This window comes from Hemicordylus capensis, chromosome 3 (genome assembly GCF_027244095.1).
Source record: "Hemicordylus capensis ecotype Gifberg chromosome 3, rHemCap1.1.pri, whole genome shotgun sequence".
Lineage (NCBI taxonomy): Eukaryota > Metazoa > Chordata > Lepidosauria > Squamata > Cordylidae > Hemicordylus > Hemicordylus capensis.
In genome coordinates this window covers 8,378,505-8,403,474 of record NC_069659.1, presented here as the reverse complement: position 1 = coordinate 8,403,474, position 24,970 = coordinate 8,378,505, and the positions used below count along the sequence as shown (strand labels likewise).

The 24,970-nt window shown below is 49.2% G+C and overlaps 1 protein-coding gene across 1 annotated transcript in view; it reads left to right on the top strand.

Moving 5' to 3' along the window:
• WNT11 (Wnt family member 11) overlaps window positions 1-24,655 on the top strand; it is a 79,341-nt gene extending 54,686 nt beyond the window's left edge. The window contains exon 6 of the mRNA XM_053313073.1: window positions 20,037-24,655. Within this exon, the coding sequence (XP_053169048.1) occupies window positions 20,037-20,211 (175 nt within the window). The 3' untranslated portion in view covers window positions 20,212-24,655. The remainder of the gene's footprint in view (window positions 1-20,036) is intronic.
• Window positions 24,656-24,970: the final 315 nt, after the last annotated feature.

Sequence of the window (24,970 nt, the reverse complement as noted above, 5' to 3'; positions counted from 1 at the left end):
ATCCGCAGGCCTTTTTCCAGGAAAGGGCAAAGGCTACAATCCTATCCCCACATAGCCCCATTGAATTCAAAGGGGCTGGCTCAGTCCTGTGGCGGGGTGTGTGTGTGTGTGCAACTGCTTCGCCTTGTACAAATCATAAATCAAGCATAAGTCATGCCCATGATGTATAGGCCTATGCTTTGCAGATCCATTTTGCTTTACATTTTATTTTATTTTTATTTTTACACTTATATCCTGCTCTTCCTTCGAGGTGCTCAGAGTGGTGAACATGCTTATTTTTATCCTCACAACAGCCCTCTGAGGTAGGTTAGGCTGGGAGATAAATGACTTGTCCAGAGTCGCCCAGTGAATTTCATGGTTGAATGGGGATTCGAACTCAGGTCTTCCCGGTCCTAGCCCAACACTCCCACCACTACACTATGGACTCAACTGAGTCAGAGTCACAGAAAGAAATCCACACATGACCTTTGTGCATTGGTTAGCTAGGGCTAGAGGCCTCAGGTGCTAGTGTGGCCATCAGGATGTGAATCGGGCCCTCCCTGGTGGGGGCCTCAGGCTGGTGGAGGCAGGTGGAGACCCATGTTCCCTCTAAGGCAGGCCTGCTCAACTTAGGCCCCCCAGCTGTTTATGAACTACAATTCCCATAATCCCCAGCCACAGTGGCCAATAGCCAGGGATTATGGGGATTGTAGGCCAACATCTGCAGGAGGGCCGAAGTTGAGCAGCCCTGCTCTAAGGTGTGCACATATGTGCATGCGCTCACACATTTGTTGATGTCCGCTGTGCTTCCCTGTGCCAGCCTTCAGGGGGTGCCGTGGCGGCCGCAGCGAGGAGGGCTTTGGTGTCTCCCCCTGCTGGTCTCTCCCACCATTTCAGCCCTCTGTGAATATGTGACGGCCATTTTTGAGGCTGCTGTGCATGCGCACAGCCTATTTGCTCGTGGTCATGCAAATAGGCAGCACGCATGCACGTTGGCCTCAAAAATGTCCACCGTGTGCCCATAGAGGGCCCAAACAACCCTGAAATGGGCCGGCCCAGCCCGTGAGAGACTGGGGGTGGCTAGTGGGGGGAGGGGGAGACACCAGAGGACCCGCCCCCCCTGCGGCCACCACTGCCCTCGCTGGGTGGTAAGTCATTTTTTTAAAACTAAAAATTGAACCCCCACCTGCCCTCAAACTGGGCCCTAACCAGCCCGAGAGGTTCGGCTAGAGGTCGAACTACTCGAACCGAGCTGGTTGGAGTGCGGGTTCTCTCATCCTTCGTTTTGATCCCCATGAATTTCCAAGGTCTTCCCCATCACCTGCTGCGTTTTGAAACTGGAAATGCAGAGGCTCGGACCTGGGGCTTTCTGCATGCAGAGCAGGTGCACTGCCACAGAACGATGGCCTTCTCACCCAGAGGAGGAGAGGAACTGAAAGCGAGTGCTGTGGCATTTCCTTTTCTCCACATCTCTCTCCGTCCCCACATGGTTGCCTGAATTCCTCAGTCAAGCAGTGTTTTCTTGGTCTCCTCCTTTCCATCTGCAAGAAGGATCTTTGTCAGAGCACTGACCTCTGTCTGCAGCAAGACAAAGGGATTAGTGTCTGGGGACTGGAGAACCCAAATAGCTGCACTCCAACTGGCCTGGAGGTGACCCAACACCACTTACATCCAAAGTGTTTTGGATTTGTACAGCGAGGTCATCCAGGATCCCTGGACACACATTTGTTTGTTTTGTAAAAGCCGTATCCTGGTTCAGTTCCCACTTGGAGGGTTCGGTTTCTGCCTCTCAGAATTGTCCAGTTGGACACAGCCACATTTCTGATTCATCATCGTCTTTCCTGCCTTCTTCTTGTCGTCTTGAATGGCTGCCTTGACCTGTCAGGCGAAAGTGCTGTGCTCAGTTAAGCAGCTGCTCTGCTTGCATCCCAAATGTCTTTGCTTGGCAGATTCTTTTTGTTTTAGAAGAGGATCGTGAAAGGATTTATTCTTTTGGCTTGGCAGTCATGGGGCAACACTGTGGGAGGGTGCTGATGACCAGCTCAGTTTTTAGTTTTGCTGCATCAGTCACAAATGCCCCAGGCATCACAAATGGTGTGTGTGTGCGTTTGTGTGCGTGTGTGCATCAACAGCAACAATGAATGTGTTTATTGCATTTGCACCCCACCTTTCCTCTAAGGCAGGGATCCTCAACGTTGGGCCCCCAGATGTTAGTGGACTTCAACTCCCATAATCGCAAGCCCCAGTGGCCTTTGGTTGGGGATTATGGGAGTTGAAGTCCAATAACATCTGGGGGCCCAACGTTGAGGATCCCTGCTCTAAGGAAGGGGTGGGGTTTTCAACCTTGATTCCTCAGACATTGTTGAACTACAACTCCCATCACTCTCAGTCACGACTGTTATATTTTTGTGAGAATCTCATAAGGTTGTAGTTTGTGACTTCATAGTACTTTGCAATTTAAAGAAATGAGAAACTGCACTTCAGCTGAGGAGAGGCAGAAGAGAAAAGTTCATGTTAACATACAGCCCTCAGATCTCTGGAAGTCTTCTTAGAGAATATGCTGCATGAACCTCATGTGTGGTGGGTTTTGTTTTTGTTTTGGCGGGGGGAGAGGTGTTCCAAGCAGGAAAGGCAGAGAAAGTAGGGCTGCCACTTGTGCAAAGAAATGGTGAGTGATTAATATATGAGCTTTCATCCACTAATTGCCTAATTCAGGAGTTCTCAAACTTGGGTCCCAGATGTTATTGGAGTACAATTCCAGTCATCCTCAGCTGCAATGGCAGACGGTGGAACAGAGAAGTGCTGGCTCTAGGCCAGAGGAGTGCCCCTTTAATTCTCTCCAGGCAGGGGACAGAGCCTGGAAGGGATAGGCGGAGCCTGGAGGTACTTAAGACCTCATTCCACTTCTGACCCTTGTTGGAGCAAGTTGCTCACTGGGAGCTCTCCTGGGTCCTGAAAACCCGCCCCATTGCCTTGCCTTGCCTTGCCTTGCTTTGCCTTGCCTTGCCTTGCCTGGATAAGACACAGAGCACCTTTTGGTGGCCCCCTCTGGCAGTAATAATTTCCTCCCCACAGTACCCCAGATGTTACATCAGTCTGGAGCATTGTGGAGGAAAAAACCTGGCTGCGACCAGTGGGGTCTGCCATGTTGTGATAGCAGACAATTTCTTCCCCAGAATGTTTCCCAGACAGACACAATGAGTGACATGATGTGCAGTGCAATCTGCACCCCGGACTGCTGTGGACTCTTTTAAGGCAGCCCCAACATGGGTTAGAATGGGAGGTTGCAAATGGGGAAAATTGTTACAAATAGGGAAAACTGTGGAAGCACTGCCTGCCCATTCTTACCAGTGTTGAGGCTGCCTTAGGAGTCTGCAGCAGTCTCGGTGCACAGCAAGATGGCTGTGTAATACTGCAGATCATGTCAGCCACTGTCAAGGGCATTATGGGGGGGAAAATGGCTGCCACCCAAAAAAGCTCTGCTTGTCCCTTCCCATTCTAAAAAGTTTTTAAAGTGAGGGAAACACCCCTGCTACCCTGCTGTACTATAAAGAAAACCCATTGGCCGCCACATTGCACAAGGCAACACCAGCATCTCCAACCCAACAGAGCTTCTGCACACATAGGGGGTGGCCCCAGTGGGATGGCGCAAGAGGACACTTGCACAATGACTTAAAACATGTGCATACACATGCACATTGCTGCTTTCACTGTGTAAGTGTCTGCATGCTGCTTTAAGTAGTGGCGCAAGCGCACTCATGTGCAAAACTGCTGGGGCTGGCTTTACCCTGCTCGGAAGCCCTGACAGCTCAGAAATGCTGGCATTGCCTTGCGCAACGTGTCAGCCACCGCTCCAGTAATGAATCAGGTCCTGAAATGCACCTGGCCCACTGTTTTTACGACAAATATTTATGTACAAATATGATCGATATTTATATACTGCTTTTCAGCAAAAGTTCCCAAAGCGGTTTACACTGATATAAATAAATACATACATAAAATGGCTCCCTGTCGCCAAGGGGCTCACAGTCTAACAATTTTATGTTGCAGCAAATGCTAAGGCAGTTCTCATGCTGGTAAACTGGTTGGAGAAGCCTCTCCCGCCCCAGCTTTGGGAGCTGTCAGCAAAAATTTGCTGATTTTTGGTCATCTGTCAGCAAAATTTTTTTTGCTGATTTTTGGTCATCTGTCAGCAAAAATCTAGGCGGGGGGAGGAGTTGCAGGCTCAGAGGGCACGATCCTGTGCAGTATATTAGGGATGTGCAAACTGGTTTGAATTTGAACCTGTTCGAATTTGAACCGGTCTGGTTCGAATTCGAACCAAACCAGCCATCAGGTTTGAGCTGCAGGTTTGAATTCGAACCAAATGGGCGGAGGGAGTTGATTCAAACCGGTTTAAACTGGTTTGAACCAGTTTGAACCTCCAAAAGTGGGTGGGGTGGTAGCAGCTACCACCCCATCCACTTTTGGAGGTTCGAACTGGTTCAAACCGGTTTGAAACGGTTCGAAACCCCATTGGTTTGAAATGGTTTGGAACCCCATTGGAGCCTGCTCTTGCCTCCCATACAATCACTTCTCCCTCCTCCTGCCTGTTTTCTGCTGATAAGCAGCCAGATTTTTGCTGCCTCCTGTTTTTGCTGAATAAGCAGCCAAAAATAGGGCATGCACACACAGCTCCCAAAGATGGGGAATATATTATTGTGAGAACTAGCCTATTATTTTTGCTGGATAAATAACTAAATGAAGCAAGTTTGTAATGATGAGCGAGCGGATAAATAAAACAGAAACATTCTTCTTGCATGCACCTGCAACCTAATTTCAAAAAGAAACAGCCTTTAGGTGGTTTATTTATTTATTTTATCTATTTAACACATTTTTATCCTAACTGATATGTAAGGCCCTGGGCAGTTCACAATCTAAAAACACAACCACAATTAAAACATGAACACAATTAAAACAATTTGAAATACAGACAAAAACTCTAAAACTATTGAACAACCAAGCATCAGAAATCCTTGTCAAAAGTAACCGACCCTATCCACCTCCAGCATATTACCTCCAGTGACTGTTGCTGGTGTCTATCTGATATTGCTTTTTTTAGATTGTGAGCCTTTTGGGGACAGGGATCCATCTTATTTATTTATTATTTCTCTGTGTAAACCGCCCTGAGCCATATTTGGAAGGGCGGTATAGGAATCGAATGAATGAATGAATGAATGAATGAATAACCTGCTGTAATCTAGGGCTGTGCACAATCACACATTTTGGCTCAGGTCAGGTCCAATCCGATCCCAAACCACAGATGTTGGTTTTGGGTCCTTTGGACCCTTCAGAATGTCGGTATCGGGTTTGGAGTCTGGGTTTTTTTTAATCGGCAAAGATCCCCATCGAAATATATCAGGAAAGTCTATAACCATAAAGAAAACTGCTAGAAAGAGAGGTCTGACAGTTGGCACAGAAGTCGATAAGGTTGGCTGGACTCTGTATTTAATTACAAATGAATCTGAATGTCCATGGTTTTAAAATGAATTGTTTAAAGTAACCCTGAAATTGTACTCCCCAAGAATTGTGTCACATCCGAGAATCTCAGGAGAAGTGAAGTAACATCAACGAATCTCCAGCTTTGTTTTTTTTAATTGTGAGTAAAATAACTGTCTAAAAACTTCTTTAAATTTAAGAAATAAATGCATGAGCAGGCAGGCAGATAGATGCCAGGTGCCCCCACCCCGCCCCACAGCTGTGATTGGGGGGAAAGAAGAGTGGACTTTCCCCACCATTTGGATCTCTAAAATGCTTCAAAATTCCCCGAATGGTGTTGGAGAACTCCGAACGGAATTAGGTTGAGTTCAGTTCATGTCAGATGCCCTTCTATAAATGGCCCAAATTGGACCATTTCCAACCTTCCCAATTACAGCCTTACTGTAAACCACCTTGTTTACCTGCTTTTGCAGGGAGCACATGGAATGCCTCATTCTGGGTTAACTGAACCAATGACCTGACTGTCAGCTTCATATGAGAGGCAATTTTTTTTTTACCCTTTTATCCAGGAACAGGAGGAGACATATATGGTGTTTGCATGTGTGGGAATGCATATAAAATCTCATTCACACTTCCCACACATAAAAAGTGTAATGTTCATATGGAAAGTTTCCAAATAGCATGATGAACCCCTGAGGTGTCGTTAATATGTTATGCCATTTAAACTCCCGTTTTCAGAAGAGCTTGCCGTTGCTTTTAAAATGGACCTGTTTGGCCCAAAGCTCTTGAGGCGATTCCAAGTTGTGTCTGGGTGTGCTTCCTACACACACACACAGACACACAGACACACACTCACACACTGATGCCTCCATGTTTTCCCACTCAGGCTCAGTTTTGGCTGGCAGAATCAAAAGAGGTCTTTCCTTTCAAGCTGTCTGCAAACAGCTCTCCAGGGATCGGCAAATAAGCGGCATCAGAACTGCGATTCATCCAGAACATGAGCCATCCCCCTCCTCCTCCATCTTCCGACTTTCAACACCCCCCTTTATGGCCATTAATGGATTAACGGGTGTTATTTATGGATTTATGACTTGGGCACAGGCTTAAAATAGCCTTGCGTTGATTTGGAATGAATCATCCACACCGCGCTCAAAGTTTATCCCAATTTCTTTTTGAGGAACCTGCTCTTGGGTGCAGCCTACTTCACAGTCCAGGATCAGATACTGTTTACTCCTCCATTCTTCCCTGCCCCCTCCACTTTGCCGTCCACACGGAAGTGGAGCCCTGAGGAATCCCTTGCTGGGTGGGTCGATAGCAGCAGCAGACACATGCTTGGCCTATACAAAGTCCTAAGTAAAATGTTTAGCCAAAAAAAAAAAAAAAAAAAAAGCCCTCCCAGAAGCAGTGCTTGACCATGTGGGCCTCCTTGTGCAAACCAGGGTGGTGTGGCCCAGCCAGGTTTCTCACCTCATCCGCTGCTTGAACTTTCTCTGTGTAAAGGCCAAACAACACGTTTTTGGAATTCTCCAGCATCATTTTGTTCTCGTAAAAGTAGGCGGCCGCAGCCCCCCATATCTGGAACGAGGCCACAGCATGGGGAGGGAGAGAGTCCAACCTCCCCCATGGGGTCCAAACTGCAGCCCCAGTGCAAATAGCTCCCCCCTACCTATCAATCACCAAATGGGAAAGACATGGGCACAATATTCCCCCCTCTGCAGCTATCTACAGTTTTGGAGGAGGGCCATTTTGGGTCAGGATATCAGCACACAGCCAAAGGACCTGACCCACCCTGTTGTGTCATAGCCCTGAACCAACTCAAGCCCCCTGTGGCTGCTTTTATATGAGGATAGTCATAAGGACAATTAACATAGGGTGTTACAGTCATGCTTCTCCAATGTACCGTGCAGTTTGGCTCTAACCTGTAACTTTGATGAAATCTGTGGTCATTGTCAACTCTGAATTTTGATTGAGTGGCCACATTCGCACATAACGTGAAACCGGAGGTTGCTGAACCGGTGGTTAATTTTTCAAACCTTGAGTCGCATCACAGACATTGGTCCAACCACAGTCCGGCAACCTCCATTTTCAGGGCAGGGAAGCCCCTCCCTCTTCCTGGTCTGCCGAGGTCTCATCCCAGCAAGCTAAGTAGTGCTTGTGTCACCAACGGTGGGCAAGGCGTCAGCGTGTCTCCAGGGTGGCAGCCATTGGCCATTATCTTAAAGCGGGCATGCTGAGTGCAATCGTGTCTTTTAGGAAAGGTCTGCCCACCCTCGGCAGGGAAAGGCCATTTAAATCCCTTGAAATGTCATGCCATTCAAGCCCTTCTTCTGACGGTGATTGCACCGCTACCCTTGTAAGAGCCCTGCAATAAAACAATCTTGCAGAAGCACAATTTCTGGTGGGGGCAAATGCCAAGGGGCACTGCTATGCTGTTACTCAGGAAAGGGAAGGGAGCACAATGACTTCCTAGGAGTGTGTGTGTGTGTGTGTGTGTGTGTGTGTGTGTGTGTGTGTGTGTGTATCCCCTCCTAGGATACACAAGTTTTGGGCGGTATAGAAATATTGTAAATAAATAAATGAAATATATGAAGGAAGCAAAGAATCCTGGGGCCCGGCCTGCTGCGACCAAGGATGCTCTTGTGATGGCTCACCCCAACAAAGCAGTCCACGGAGACCAAACCACACTCCCCCTCCCCCAGGCAGCTTACTGCCAGGGGTCTAGCATGAGAGGGCCAGTCCACTGGAGAGGACCTTAGGCTTGTCAAGCTTTGGTCTTCCATCAGACTCCATGCTCATGAGTTGAGTTATCAAAAAAGGGGGGCCTTTGCTTGCGTGGGGCCACCGTTTGCTCTGGTTCATGATAGAACTTTTGCACAGTGGCCCCCTCCTATCCAGGGAAGCCTTTCACACACCCAAAGGAGATTTTGACATTCCATGTGTCCGGGCATAGCCGGGTGGGCATACTAGGGAAACACTGGGACCAGGGATAGATCTTTACTTACGTTCAAATTTCCCCGGTTCAGACCTGGTTGCCATTCTGTGTAAAAATAAAGATGGACATGTTCAATTGGGTGTACGGGTTGGCCTAGGGCACACTTTGACAGCTTCTTTGTGGCAGTCACCAAGACAGGGAGAGCTGTTTCCAGGGTATCCCTCCCTTTGGCTTGCTTGTATGGATGGGCGACATCTGTATGTGTTTCTCCAAGGCCTAAAACTCTCATGAGAGAGCAGTCCATGGAAAAAGGGATGTTGTCGCACATTATTAGCGATTTAGCCTGACAGCACTGTCCCCACAGACAGTTCTTCTCATGAGTTCTGAAGGGGTATCCCCATGGCCTTACACTTGCATCCGCTCAGGAACAGCATTTGTCATCATCACATATATCAAATTGCCCGTTTCATGGGGGGTGGATGCTGAGCCTGCTGCCTGGCCCTTCTCATAAATAAGCCTAGGAACCTTACATATTCCCCCAAGGCGAAGGGGCTGGGGCCCCCTTCCACACCACCATTGTGCCAAAAAGAAAAAGAAAGAAAAAAAGAAAGAGCAAAGCCATTCAAGAATTCCTGGTTGGGACTGCCCTTTAAACCCCACCCCGGGTATGGCTGTCCTGCAATATGTTGCTGTCCCTGCACTCTAATGGGGTTGCCCTGGTTATGTTGTCACCTTGAGTGCACATGCTTGTTTCACTTCATCATTCCTCTTTGTCACTTCATTTTCAGAAAGAAAAGGACATAGTGGCCATCTTGCCATTCCATTCCCTTTCGCTCCTGATTGCCAGGAGGGGGGAATAAGAGACAGAGTGGGGTGTGCCCCCATGTGGCTTTCCTGTTCCACAGGCTTGGGTTGGGATGTGGTGGCTTCCTTGTAGCTGGGCAGCTGCTTTCTTAGACCGCAGACAGTGGGTGGGGCAGGTTCTCGGAGAGGTGGCCAGCAAGAAGCACCACAGGCATGGAGCAGGTGTGACCCCGGGTGGGTCTGCACCGCCCTCTCTTTGATTACAGTTCCAGAAACAGCACGAAACCGTGGTTACGGTGGTGTCTGTTTGGACGTATTGCTGCCACCAAAAAAAACCTCAAGTTGAGGTGGCAAAACTCACTACAAACCAAAGGTTCAAATTGGAGTTTGGCATGGCAAACTGAAGGTCGCTTTTGCTGTGAAACCATGGTTGCACACATTCAGACGAAACTGAGTTCCAACCTCTGCCCTATTTAACTGCGGTTTCATGTTATGTGCTAATGTGGCCATTAGGAAGAATTTCCTAAATGTAAGAGCAGTTCAACAGTGGAACCATCTGCTTTGTGCTCTGGTTGGCTCTCTAGACTTTTCAGAGAGGCTGGACAGGGATCTGTCAGGGATGCTGTAGCAGATTCCTGCTCTGAGTGCAGGGGGTTGGACTAGATGATCTCCAAAGACCCTTCCAACATTATCATCCTAAAAACTGCTCACAACCCGCTGTGTGAAGCAGGTCTCTTCCTCTCTGTACATTTCTGTCTCCTTCCATAATGGGAAAATACTTGGGAAGATGGATGTTGGTAGCCTGCAAACTCTAGACAGAGAGAAGAAGACGAACCCTAGCATATACACATGCATCCAATTACATGTTGTACAGTTGTGAAACTTCAGAATGTACATCATTCCTGATTTGCTGTCACTACCTTTTAGGGAAAGTCTTCTTTTTTTAAAAAAAATGAAGTTTTGATCTGAAAAAGTTTATTTTGCTTTCAGCAGAATCCCTCGGAAACATATTCAGGATACAGGGATGGATTGGTCAGCAATGCCTAATGTGGGCCATATTGTCAAGAGAGGTTCAGGCTTGTAACACAGATGGGAAGGACTGATGATCTGTCTGCCAAATACATTTACAAGTAGACCCAAAGTTCTCCCTGCTCATGAGTGGAAATGGGGCCAGGGGTATCCACGGCCTCTGGAATGACCATCCACTTACCAGTGAAAATGCAGCACTGGTAGCTTAAAACCTGGACAGCTTTAAGAGGGGTTTGGATAACTTCATGGAGGAGAGGTCTATCAACGGCTACTAGTTGGAGGGCTATAGGCCACCTCCAAGTTTGGATTTGTGCCCCCTAGGGACTGCTGCCCATGGCTCAGCTGCCTGATAATAGGGAGGGAGGTTGCTGGCAGCCTGCACTTCTCTCTTTGTGATTCTTGAAAGCTTCACAAAGAGGAGAGGTGCTCCTTTCAGAGTTTGCAAGGGTCAGATCAGGCCTGTGGAGTGTCTCGAAATGGTGGGGGCAGCAGCAGGGGGCATCTCACCACCTTTCTGGTGCCTCAATAATCTGCCACCTTGGGTAACTGCATCACCTCACTTCCTGAAAGGGCTGTCCCTGGGGCCTTGCAGTGCTTATACAGAGATGGCTATTGAGAAACATGTTGAAATATTTGCCATTTTGGATTTATAATGATCTCTGTGATGATCTAATGGAGAAGTTTCATATTCAGAAGAATCTCAAGGCTCATTCCTCCTAGACAGCACCATTTTAGAATGCAGGAGGAGGATCACATACTTGAATATTCCCCCAAAGCTCCTCCCTGTACATAAAAAATAATAATAGCATATTATCAAGAAGTCCAGGTGAGAACGACTGTGCTATTTCACAGCTTTTATTCCTTTTAATGGGGCTTGTGTAGGAGAACATCCAACTGGGTCATAGGAACATAGGAAGTTGCCATATATTGAGTCAGACCATTGGTCCATCTCGCTCAGTATTGTCTTCACAGACTGGCAGCGGCTTCTCCAAGGTTGCAGGCAGGAATCTCTCTCAGCCCTATCTTGGAGATGCTGCCAGGGAGGGAACTTGAAACTTTCTGCTCTTCCCAGAGCAGCTCCACCCCCTGAAGGGAATATCTTACAGGGCTCACACTTCTAGTCTCCCATTCATAGGCAACCAGGGTGGACCCTGCTTAGCTAAGGAGACAAGTCAAACTTGGGGCTTGTAGATTCAGGAGCTTGCCAGGAGTAAAACCAGGTGGGCAGGTGGGAGCCAGGAGTCAGGAACATGCCAAGGGTGGGAGTCAAGAAGACGCCAGGAATAAGAAGGTCAGATAGGAGCCAGAATATGCTGAGGGTCAAAGCCGAGGAGTCACCAGTAGCAAGAGGGCTGGACAGGAGCCAGGAGTCAAGAACAAGCCAAGGATCAAGCCAGGTAGGTAATCAGGAACCAGAGGATCAGGCAGGCAATTGGGAGTCCAAAAACAAGCCAAGGGTCAAACCAATCAGACAGGAGAGCTACCAAGACAACTTCACCAAATCAGGAGAACCTTGATACTGAGGCAGGGGGAGCTTCAGTCAGGAAGCCCCTTATTTTCTTCCTGCCTCCAGTGGAGCCAATAACAGGCCTCACTGGGCAGGGCCAGCAGAAGGCTTGGAAACTCCAGAGGTGCTGCACTAGGGACAGCAAGGAGCAGAGCCCTTTCCATAGGGTACTCTGACACCATCCCTGCCACCTGCATCACTTTCAGAGCCTCCAAAGATCAGTTTGGAAAGGGATTTGGTCCCCACCAGGTTCGCGGGGCAAGGAATTTGGTGCCTTCAGGCCACCTCTGAAGGCCCCCAAAATAACAGGAAGGGAAGTCCCGCAGTTCGGCATTAGAGCCCATGTTGTGTACGCAGAATGTCCCGGGTTCAGTTCTCCGTGTAAAAGGCCTCAGGACGCGGGAGAGACCTCTGCCGGAAACCGTAAGGATTGGGACCACTGCTCAAGAGCAGACAGTTCTGGGCTAAATGAGCCAACGGCTGACTCGGCATAAGGCCGACTCATGTGCCTTAGGAAGCCAAGAGGTCTGATGAATGAATGCATTAGGGCAACGCAGCTAGGTTCCCAGGCTTGGAAAGGGGTCCTAAAGAAGATGGCTGTGGGAATGAGGTGAAGGAAGGAAGATGGACATGGGAGGAGTCAGGAGAGAGGTGAATGTGGAAGAGCGAGCCCTCAGCATCCTGTGAACAGATGAAAAGATTTGGTCACTTAAAAGGACAAAAAGGAGAATTCTGGGAGGGTTGGATTGCCTCTGATGGAAGGAAAGTTGCCTCATAGGCTGCAGGGAGCAATTTTGCACTAGCAGGTGGGTGGATCGGTTGACCCCAGAGGCCTTCTCCACTTTGGCCTAACGTAATTCTCCAATTAGCCTCCTCCTCCTCCTCCTCCTCCATTGCTGCCCTTAAGTGTGAATTCCTGGGAAATCAAGTGACTGAAAGAGTGCTTTGCAAAAGCTTTCCCCCCCAATGCAGGCATGGGCCTGATGGAAACATTTTGGGAGAAACTGGGGACTCATTCTCAGTGATCCTGGGGGCATGTTGGAAAGCGAACCTAGCTTCATTTATGCTTTCTTTCAACTTTTCTTTTTTAAATGAAAAATGTTGGAACTGGAAGAGGGCCTGAGATAAAGTCCTGAAATCTAAACACACCCAAGCTTTGGGGAGCACTCAGATTCTAACGCTGGGGCTGGAGTCCATGCAAAAAGGCCCGGCCCTCTTGGGGCTTACTGAAATCCTCCCAGATCTGTGAATATCCAAATTGTACGAGGCCGAGAGGAAAGCTGGTGGTTTCCATTGCACAGAATGGATCGCCTGTACCTTGAGAATTGCGTTTGCGATGGGCCAGTGCTAGCAAATCGATCGATGTCTCCCATCTTACGTTTCCCCTCTGCCGCAGTCTTGTTAAGCTAGAGAAAAACGATCTGGAGAGGAAACTCAGTCCTGACAGGCATTGATTCATGAAACAGCTTTGTAGATTTATGACTGTCAATAATGAACGCCTGTTGACCCAGGGGGGGAATGGTTTCTTTTCAGTTTCTGGGATGGAATTTCCTTGAAAGGAAAAACCAATTTAACATTATCTTTTGAACAAGGACGTTCAGTGCTGTCGTTCCCAGCAGTTTCTTCCTGGAAAACTCACCATTGCTATCTAATATGGGGTAAATGATACCAGATAAGGATGTAGTTTCTGAAAGTGGGGAAGGCAGGAGTGTAGCTAGATTGGATTGGGCCCTGGGACAAAATGGACCTCTTCTCCCCTGCTGCCTCCTCCTCCTCTTCCTCTTCCTTTGCAGTGCAAAATTTTTTTAAAAAAAATCTGCTGTGGAAACAACATTTTTGGGCAGTGGTACCTATGGAGCTTTCTAAGGAAGTAGGCTGTTCCTAAAGAAATAGAGGAGAAAAAAGGAACCCAAAAGAAAGATAAATACTTATCTTTTTTACATGTATACCCCACTCTGCATCCAAGGAGCCCGGAGTGGTGTCCATGGTTATGTTTCTCCTCACAACAACCCTGTGAGGTAGGTTAGGCTGAGAGGTAAGTGACTGGCCCAGAGTCACCCAGTGAGTTTTATGGCTGAACGGGGACTTGCTCGGGTCTCCCTAGTTCTACTTCAGCACTCTAACCACTACACCACACTGGCTGTCCTACTGACTGACATGCCATGCCGCAAGCCACCTGCCTAAGCCACGGGAGTGCTGACAGCTTCTGCGGAACTTCAAACCCTGCCAATGTGGCTTGCAAAGGCATTATTCCCAATGGGAGCCGTAGCAGGAGTGTGAGGACAAAAGCTTTAGCAGGCACAGCGCCTCCTCAACTTCTCAAGCCCTGGCAGCTGGGTTTGAAGCACCATGGAAGCAGCAAGCATGCCTGCCGCTTGGACCAGCAGCTTACTGCATAGGATGTGAACCACTGATTCCTTTCAATCTCATAAGCTTACGTAAAAAGTATATCCGAACCTTCTGGGACTATCTTAGGTTCTTTGGAAACCAGCTCTGTTTTTCTTACTACCTCTACATCTTTATCTTTTTTTCTGGTGCCACCTTTCCCTTCCGTGTTCCCTCTAACAGGGATTCCCAGATGTTGGCCACTACAACTCCCAGCATCCCCAGCTGCAATGGCCTTTGGCTGGTGATTATGGGAGTTGTAGTCCACAGCATCTGGGAATTCCTGTTAGAGGGAACACTGCCTTCCTCCCTTGTGATATTCCTTGTCTGACTCTTTTTGAAAGTCCATTCTCATTTCCCCGTCCACAGGTCTTCCTTCTTTTCTGTTAGAAAATTCTGGAGTAAGGGGGCGCTCATGGCTGGGGGTGGGCTGCACCCACCATTGGGTAGTAGGAAACAAGCCTCAGAATATTTGAACGGGGGACTATATGTGAGCACTGTAGGATAGGGATGGGGCCGCTCTGGGAAGAGCACCTGCATGCAGAAGGTTCCAAGTTCCCTCCTGGCAGCATTTCCAAGACAGGGCTGAGAAAGACTCCTGCCTGCAACCTTGGGGAAGCTGCTGCCATTCTGGGTAGACAATACTGAGCTAGATGGACCAGTGGCCTGCCTCAGTATGTGGCAGCTTCCTGTGTTCATAAGGAGTCTGAGGAGAGGCACTCCTTGCAAAGTTTTTGAGGGTCAGATCAGCCCCAAAGAGCTGCTCCAATGGCAATTGCAGGGTTTATCCTGCCACCCGTCTGGCACCCCCCAAAACCTACCACCTGAGACAACTGCCTTAATTTGCCTCATGAAAGGGCCGGGCTGGCAAGGTTATTTCTTTCTAGCATTAGCAGCTTCTGATGGCAGAGGTGGTCGGGCGGTGGGGGGCATCTTGCCACCCCAATAATCTGCCACCTGAGGCAGCTGCCTTTTCTCCTCTCAAGGATGGGCCGTCCACAGAGACATGGGTTCCTAAGGAGTTTCTTAGGAAGGTTCTTCACCCATTTCCCATCCCGGCTCCATCTACCTATTTAGGCCTATGAACCTTTGCTCCAGAGATTTATCTTCCTGACTAATTCGTGTGGGAGGGCTTGCGCTGAGATTTCCTCCTTACAGGCCATCCTGGCTTGCCAGGGTGTGTATATAACAACGCCTTTGGTCCAACGCTAGACAAACACACAGCATGTGGCCGCAAGTCGTGGCTTTTGGCTCCTGGCGATGGTGCCTTCGCAAAGAATGCCTCAGTGAGCCTTCCAGGGGTCTGTAAATATTTACGCGCATGGCCCCGCTCCCCGCCACACATGCATACAAGAAAAAGTGGGTGATGAGAGGCGAGGCTTAAGAGCGAGGGGAGAAGAAACCGTCGAACCTGGGGAGGAACTCAGCTCTGAAATAACAAACAGGAGGCCAAGCTGAGTCAGAAATAAATACAAGGACAGAACGGGAACACAATCTCAGCACTTCATTAATCCCATAACTTCTCATAAAGCATTACCTCATGAGGCATTCCATATAAATCTTTTTGGATGCATTTCCATTCACTAATGGAGTGGTCCATGGTAGGGTCCAGCGCTCCTGCCCCTCCTCCCCCTCCCTCCTCCCCCCCCTCCTCCCCTTCCCTCCCTCCTCCTCCCCCTCTTCCTCCCTCCCCTTCCTCCTCCCCCTTTCTCCCTCCTCCCCCCTCCTCCTCCCCCTCCCTCCTCCCTCCTCCTCCCTCCTCCCCCTCCCCCTCCCCCCCAACATGATCTGTTCTTAAATTATTGTGATGTCCAAAGCAATCAACATCCAAGCACTTTTGGAAGAATCATCCAAGCCGTTCTTCAAAGAAATGATCCTCGGCACCGCGGAACCTAATGCAGGAACCCTGTGATGGTGTCTGCCGGCTTCCACTGCAGTCCCAGGCTGCTATCTGAACCACTGCCTAAAAGAGGAGAGCTGGTCTTGCTGTAACGAGCATCAATATTCATTCATTTTTATTTATTTAAAATATTTATATGCTGCCCAAAACCTGCGTCTCTGGGCATTTTACAATTAAAATCACTGAAAACATTAGATCAGTTAACAACTAAAATCATTTAAAAGGTTAAAAAGATTTAAAGCCCAGTATTAAAATTATTTAAAACTATAAATCGAATTAAAAGCCTGGGTGAATAAATGTGTCTTCAGCACCTTTTAAAAAGTTGCCAGAGATGGGGAGGCTCTTATTTCAACAGGGAGCGCATTCCAAAGTCCAGGGGCTGCAACAGAGGAGGCCCATTCCCGAGTAGCCGCCAGATGATTTGGCGGCAGCCGCAGGCGAACCTCTCCAGTTGATCTTAGCAGTTGGTGGGGCTCATGGCGAAGAAGAAAAATAGTCCCCTTTGCTAAGCAGGGTCCCCTAGGTTTGCATTTGGATGGGTGACTCCATGTGAACTTTGCTATAAAATATTCCGCTTAGGAGATGAGGCCAAAGCTTAGTGGCAGAGCAAATGCTTTGTATGCAGAGAAGGTCCTTCCTGGCATCTCCAGGTAGCGTTGGAGCCTAACCACCCCTAGCACAGTACCTCCAGTGACTGTTGCTGCTGATGGTGCACCGTTTAGGGACAGGGATCCATCTTGTTTTTATTTATTATTTTTCTATGTAAACTTTTGTTGAAAAAGTGGTATATAAATATTTGTTGTTGTTGGAGAGACTCCCACCTGAAACCGTGGAGAGCTGCTGCCAGTCAGTGTAGACAATAGTAAGCAAGATGGGCCAAGGGTCTGACTTGGTATAAGGCAGCCTCCTATGTTCCTAGAGGGAAATCTGTGGCCTCACGTGGGTTGGGAAGGGCTAGCAGATGGCTGCGGTTGAGCTTGGAGTGCACCACGGTTCTGATCAGGTGACTGAGTGAGTATAAATCCCACTTTTCCATGTTTACTTCTTCTCAAGGGTTAGGGTACAATACAATCATTAGAAATGGTGGATGAAATGACAATTTAAATGAAAACAGCTCAGAGCAGCACAAGTTAAAAGTGAGCCAAAAATCTTGAGGAGATTAGCCGTATTGCCCAACCAGTCTGAAAACCAGGCCTGTGCACGGCCCAAAACCTTGGGTGCTGAACTGACCGGATCCGACCCGACAGTGAGACTAGAAGGAGGGCCCATGCCAGCCCCTCCCAACTGTGGAGCTGGGGCTCCACAATCCTCCCAGTGCTGGTTGGGGCTGCATAACTGGAAAAAATGGCAAATGCCAGGGCCACCCATGACACTGGGGTGGGGGTTACCGTGTGCGAATATAGCAACATAGGAAGCTGCCATATACCAAGTCAGACCCTTGGTCCATCTAGCTCAGTGTTGTCTACACCAGGGATTCTCAACGTTGGGTCCCCAGAAGTTATTGGACTTCAACTCCCATAATCCCCAACCAAACGTGACTGGTGCTGGGGATTATGGGAGCTGTAGTCCAATAACAACCGGGGACCCAATGTTGAGAATCCCTGGTCTGCACAGACTGGGAGCAGCTTCTCCCAAGGTTGCTGACAGGAGTCTCTTTCAACCCTATCTGGAGATGCCAGGGAGGGAACTTGGAACCTATAAGCCCATAAGCTGTGGCACTTCAGCATGCCTAGAGAGGGAGGCGAACAGAAGGAGCTGTGCGGCATGGCAGGGGGACGGGAGAAAGGAGATGTGTGGGCCAAACCCCCTTATTCCAGTCAATTCACCACAGGTGCCAGAGCACCCTGGCACCCCCCTGGACCCACCTCTGCATGCAGGTGCTCTTCCCAGAGCATCCCCACCCCCTGAGAGGAATTATCTTACAGCGCATATCTTACATAGCTTAAAAGATTTTAATTGTTAATTGATTTAATGTTTTAAATGATTTTAGTTGTAAACAGCCCAGAGACGCAAGTTTTGGGCGGTATAGAGATATTTTAAATAACAAAAGATTAATGTGGTTCCCCATTCAAATGCAAACCAGGGTGGACCCTGGTTAGCCACAGGGACAATTCAGGCTTGCTGCCACAAGAACAGCGCTCCTCCTTTTAATGGCCCCAAGGCGTTGGGTAGAACCAAGATTTAACCACGACCTTTACTTCCTCTAGATCAGGCCTGCTCAACCTAGGCCCCCCCAGCTGTTTTTGGACTACAACTCCCATAATTCCCAGCCACTGTAGCCAATAGCCAGGGATTATGGGAGTTGTAGGCCAACATCTGCAGGAGGGCCAAAATTGAGCAGGCCTGCTCTAGATAGTCAAGTTCAACCGTCTTCTCGGTGCTCCGCCAGGGCCGTGTCCGACCCCAGCGGGGCCGATCCGAGGACCTCACTGAACCACAGAGGCGTAACTAGGGAAAACGGCGCCCGGGGCAAGCACTGAAATTGTGCCCCCCCACCGCGCCCCCCCCCCCCACCGCCGCGACAGGGAAAAACTCAAAAGGTCAGGGGAGACAAGCTGCCTGATGAATGTGAACCCTAGATGGAGCCCACTGCCACCGCGTCCCTTCTGCTGCGGCCCCTACCTCGGAAGGGAAGCCCGGCGTAAAGGCTCATGTTCTCTTCCAACCGGATGTAATCCACTTCGCCTTGCGAGGTGGAGGGAGTGGCCAGGGGTGGGTAGATGCCCCGCAGCTCCAGCCGCCGGGGAGGTGCCGCCGCACTGAATTTTCTAGGCACGCTCCCCCTTCCAAGTCCACCGGGGCGCCAGCAAAGGCTTCTTAGCCCCAAGAGAGGCAGGAAGCGCGGGGCTGCTGCCATGGCCGTGTGAGAGAACTTCTTCTCGGTCGGTCTAGTGCTGCGCAGTCTGGGGGCCACTACTTGGTGGGTGATGAGGGCGGGCAGAAATGTATTAAGACCGCCCTCCTCGATGGTGGGAGGAGGTGAAAACACTCTGTTCAGCCCAGCGGCCTCATCAAATTCCTCTTCCGGTTTTAAAGGGACCCTAGAGAGCCGCTTTATACCCAGTCAGGCGCAGCCGTTTGCTCCATCTATCTCCGTAGTTGTCCACACCAGCCTCGGGCTTCAGGTGGGGAGGAGGAAGTGGACCTGGGACCTGGCATGATCTGCATGTAAAGCAGGTGCCCTACTACCACCGAGCCATCTATGCCCTCACCACCACCCCGTAAAAAAACATGGAAATCAATTGGCCATCTAGTAATAGAAGTATAAGGGCCAGCCAGGTGCAATGCCAAGCCCGCCCCGCCCGACCAAATTCACACATCAGTCATCACACACACCTTGTCCTGGTGCTTTTGCTTGTGTTATGCGGCAGCGGCCGGCCATTAACTCCCCCTAGTGCTTGTGCTCAGTGGCCTCAGCAGCAGAAACACTCCCATCGCTGCTCCGACTCTGAGTCCGACTCCCTGCCTCGTCGCCGACGCACGTGCTTCAGGCGGCGAGTTGGGAGGAGGAGTCAGACACCAGCACCACACATGCGCGACTGGTGGCGGGGCGGGGACTGGCAGTGCGGAGCACTTGCTGTTCCTGCTCATGCTGTGATGACGAAGATTGTTTGAGTCGACAAACTTTAGGCGCCCGCACGCCAGAGCTGAGCAATGGGGGGGCGGGGTGTGGCGCCAGGACCAGAGGAGGGGGCACTACGCGGACCGGAGCGGTTGGACTGCTCACTCGACTGCTGCACTTTAAAAAAACCCCAAAATGGGAAAGCCAGGGGATCGGCGGGGGCACTTTTTGGCGCCCCCATGTGACCAACCAGGGTGGCGCCCGGGGCATGTGCCCCCCCTGCCCCCCCTATAGTTACGCCTCTGCTGAACCATCCAATTGGTAGTAGCGTCGGGCGGTGTGTACAAAGGGCAGGGATTTAACACGATTTAACCACGCCGTGTGACGTGTGAACAGACCGCCTGGCAGTCAGCCCCCCGGTCCTAGACCCACCACTCATGCAGGTTTTCCTTTCTTCCAGACAATGCAACAAAACCTCCAACGGCAGCGACAGCTGCGACCTCATGTGCTGTGGCCGCGGCTACAACCCCTACATGGACAAAGTGGTGGAGAGGTGCCACTGCAAGTACCACTGGTGCTGCTACGTCACCTGCAAAAAGTGCGAGCGGACTGTCGAGAGATACGTGTGCAAGTGAGAGCCCCTTCCCCGTGGCGCCCCTCCTCGCTGGGCCCGTGAGCGGAGAAGTCCCCGCCACCTTCTCCCGAGCGCTCTTCGGACTGGAGGAAAGCTCTCCGACCACCAGACCACATCTGCCTGCAAAGCCGACCTAGGCAGAAAGCAACAATCGCATTTCAAGGATGACATTTTTAAATCTGCCGGTAACAAGTGGAAGGTGCTCCCCCACGTCTTGAAAAAAGCAAGGGTTTTTTTTAAAAAACAACAACCCCACACTTCCTCTTGGATGGGATCTCCGCTGCAGAAACCAAACGACATCAGTTCTTAGGGTTGCTGGCCAGCATTCAGTTTTGGCGACCCCTGGCGACTGAGTGCCTTCGGTGTGCCAGGGATTGGGGCACTTTTGCGGTGGGGGGAGTCGGGAAGCAGGCTAATCATACAGGAAAGCATTGGTCTCTGTTTTGTAATGTGATGAACACAACCTCCCAGAGAGAAGGACGTTCAGTCCCTGACAAAGGAAACCGTTTTTTTCATCAGTGGTTTCAATTCTTGTTGCTCCCTGTCCCCCACTCCCACCTGAACAGAACATTTATTTTTTAAATGGGTGCATGTGTAGCCAGAGGTGTTCTTAGCCCTGGACTTTGGGGGCAATGACCAGGGCCTCCACAGCCCCTAGGGGCCCCCAAATCCTCCTTAGTCTGTGCAGGGTGGTGTGGCCGCCCAGCCAAGCCTGATGGTGCTTCATTTGCAGGGCAGCGGGGGGCCTCCAAGGGGCTTTAGGTCCAGGCTCCCCCATTGCCTCGGTGCAGCTCTGTGTGTAGCTGGCAAGAAAGGAAGGGAGATGCCCGTAGTCTTTGCACCATACAAAACAATGGGGCCCTTCTGCTCCTCTAGGATTTATCCCAGTGCCTTGGGCTGCCAGCTGTTTTTGCCAGATGGACATTTAGTGAAGCCATGTGGGGTGGGGAGGGGAGGGTCAGAGCCCCCATCCCAGTTCCCCAACATGGCCCTGCCGCCCAGTCCCCTCGCTGCAGCTGCCTCCGCACCCCTCTGGCTCGGCAGTTGAGGGGGGCCAGGCCTCACCACACCAGGAGCTGGGTTTGGCCTAAAGAGCACCAGCTGCTGCTGGTCCCTATTCCTGTGTGTGTCTCTCTCCAGCTTTAAAGACAGGAGAATGAAGAGCCCTGGGACAAATGAGACTCCCGTCTCCTTTCCCAACGTCTGTAATCTGTGCCGTGGGGTTGGTACTGAGGGCTGTGTTGCAGCTCAGGGCCTGCCCCATGCAAGGGTTCGAAACTGATCCAATAAGGAAGTGCAGAGACCCCGGAGAGATGCTGTGAGTCAGTGCAGACAATCCTGAGCTAGATGGACCAAGGGTAACTGACTCCGCATAAGGCAGCTTCCGATGGGCAACAGGAGTGTCCATAGCTCAGTGCCAGAGGACCTGCTTTTCATGCTGCCCTTCCCTTCTCTCCAGGTAAGGCTGGGAAAGCCATCGGGGACCCCCTGCTCACAACGCTGAGTTAGATGGGCCCCGGGTCCGATTCAGGATAAGGCCGCTTCCCGTGTTCAAAATATGCAGCCTTCTCTTGCAATCCAGTCTGCAAAGGCTGCAGTGTGGTATCCCCTTGTAGCATCATGTCTTGGGGGCATTCATTTCAGTGGGCCTGTCCAGTTGACAAAGAGAATTCAAGGAATGGCTGGTCTCACTGGCCCGGGAGTATGAGGACTCACACACAATCATGATCCTGAACTTAAGGTCCCATCATTTAGAGCACTCCAAAACGTAACATGAAAAGGGTGATCTATTCGCCTCCCAGGAAGCAAGCCGTTCAAAGTGGAAAAGGAGAAACCAAAAAGCCCCATGGGTCCCATATGTGGTGCCTCACACAAGAACACAAAGAAATTGCCTTAAATTAGAGATTTCCTGTATTGCACTGAGTCTTGATCGGGAAGGATTGCTCCTCCCTCTCTCTTTGGGCTGATTCAGATGTCACACACGTTCCTTCTTCCTGTGCCTGTGTGGGCGGCATCCACTTCTGATCTTGGTTAAAATAAACCAAGATTAGTTGTGACATCTGAACCAACCACTCTCAGTTTCTTCTAGCCTACTTTCTCCAAATAAATAAAGATTTGTAACTTACTTAAATCTGTGGGTACATATCTCAGTTTATTTGAAGCAAGTAAGCTACCACCAGGATTCTGGGATCAGTTGGTTCAGATGTCATGACTAATCTTGGTTCGTTTTAAGCTAGAACAGAAGTGAACGCTCACATGGGCATGAGTGGGGAGAGCATATGCTCCTAAGGCTCAGCCACTCCCTGCAAAGCCTAGCTTTAACTGCATCTGTTCCCTGTGACATGAACGTGGAGGTTTATAAATGTAATAAATAAATAAATAAGAACATGAGAGGAGCCCAGCTGGATCAGGCCCAAGGACCATCAAGTCCAGCATCCTGTTTCCCATAGTGGCCCACCAGATGCCTCTGGGAAGCCCACAGGCAAGAAGTGAGGGCATGCCCACGCTCCTGCTGTTGCTCCTCTGCAACTGGTATTCAGAGGCATCTTGCCTCTGAGGCTGGAGGTGGCCTATTCCCTCAGACTAGTAGCCACTGATAGACTGTCCTCCATTAATTTATTTAAGCCCTTCTTAAAGCCATCCAGGATGGTGGCTGTCACCACATCTTGTGGCAGATAATTCCATAGGTTAATTATGAGTTGCATGAAAAAGTACTTCCTTTTGTTGGTCCTAAATTTTTTGGCCTTCAGTTTCATGGGATGAGCCCTACTTCTAGTGTTATGCGAGAGGGAGAAAAATATCTCTCTAAACACATTCCACACCATGCATAATTTTATACACTTCTAACATGTCTCCCCTCAGTTGTCTTTTTTATTTTTAAATTAACTAAAAAGTGTTGTCGCCTTACCGCATAAGGAAGGTGCTCTAAGCCCCTGATCATCTTGGTTGCCCAATTCTGCACCTTCTCCAGTTATATAATGTCCTTTTTGAGGCATGGTGACCAGAACTGTGCTCAGTAATCCAAATGTGGCTGAACCATAGAATTGTATAAGAGCATTATGATAATACCAGTTTTCTTTTCAATCCCTTTCCAAATGATTCCAAGAAAAGCATGGAATTGGCCTTTTTCACAGCTGTCGCACACTTTCAATGAATTGTCCACCACGAGCCCAAGATCTCTCTCCTAGACAGTCACTGACAGCTCAGATCCCATCAGCATATATGTGAAGTTTTTTGCCCTAATGTGTATCACTTTACACTTGCTAACATTGAACCCCTTTTGCCATTTTGTCGCACACTCCCCCAGTTTAGAGAGATCCTTTTGGAGCTCCTCGCAATCTGATGTGGATTGCACTACCTAAAATAGTTTGGTGTCATCTGTAAATTTGGCTACTTTGCTGCTTACCCCAACTTCTAGATCATTCATGAATACATTAAAAAGCACAGTCTCAGTACAGATCCCTGGGGGACCCCACTTCTTACTCCCCTCCATTTAGATAACTGTCCATTTATACCTACCCTCTATTTCCTGTCCTTCAATTAGCTACCAATCCGTGAACCTGTCCCCTTATCCCATGACTGCTAAATTTTCTCAAGAGAAAAGAGTGTCTGTCCTGGCCCTATCAAACTACACATTGCAGTGGAGTCAGAAAGCGACTTGTCTATAGTTTTATGGGGCGGCTTGATCTCAAACATAGATACCAAATGGGATGTGGAATATCTAGAAAATTTCAGTAACTAGTTGTTCAAATCCACAGAAGCACTATATGGGGTGTGGGCAAGAAATACATGACAGTGCCGGTTCTCATGACCCACATGATGTCCATTTAATGGGAATCTGCAATTCCCGAGGCATGTGTGCTCCCACAGAGCATGACATTAGGACCTGGAAATTTTGGGGAAACGTAGATTTGCACCACGGGAAATTACAATGAATCTAAGATCATCAATCAAGATCTGAACTTAGCTTGATGATCTTAGCTGCATTGCAGTTTCCTGCAATGTGAATATGAGTTTCCTGGTGATTTCCAGGTTCTCGCGCCATGCTTCTGGGAACATGCACACTTTGGGAATCTCTGGTTAAACTAGTATTGCACAGATTGTGAGAACCTGCCCATAGGTTCTCTGTGCCCAAAGAGCCAGGGACCCATGGAGGGGATTGTGTGAATTCCAGACAACACGGAACATTGCCCGTTTTAGGCAGATTGTACCGAAGGTTTGTAATGAGGTGCATGCTCCCGTTAGAATGCCAGCATAGAACCACTATCTGTTGTGGATGTACATATTTTGTTTTGTATGCGGAACATACATAAATATTTATAAAGTATATATCACGCTTTTCCTTCCCTCTATTCTACTTTATATAAATATATAAATATATATTATATTATAAGCAAACTTAACGATGGTATGAAATAAAGGCTAGAATTACACATGGATCCAAACCAACGTTATTTAAATGGTTGTTCATCTGTGCCTCCATTTTCTTTCGGTAAGATCAGGCTCCCAAACTTACACTTTCTAAATGCCATTGTATCTAAAGGATGATGTTTTCCATGAAACTGCAGGGTAGAAATTGGGGTGGGGGACTATTCAATTTCCCAGAGAATTTTCTGGGGGACACGGGGGCATTTTGCTGCCCAAGTGATTCTTTTATGGATGACCAGACATAAAAATAAAGTAAGGGAGCAAATCCACTTAGATTCAAAACTAAAGCTGAGCTGGAACTATCCACTGTCTCTCACAAGCATTTTCAGCAG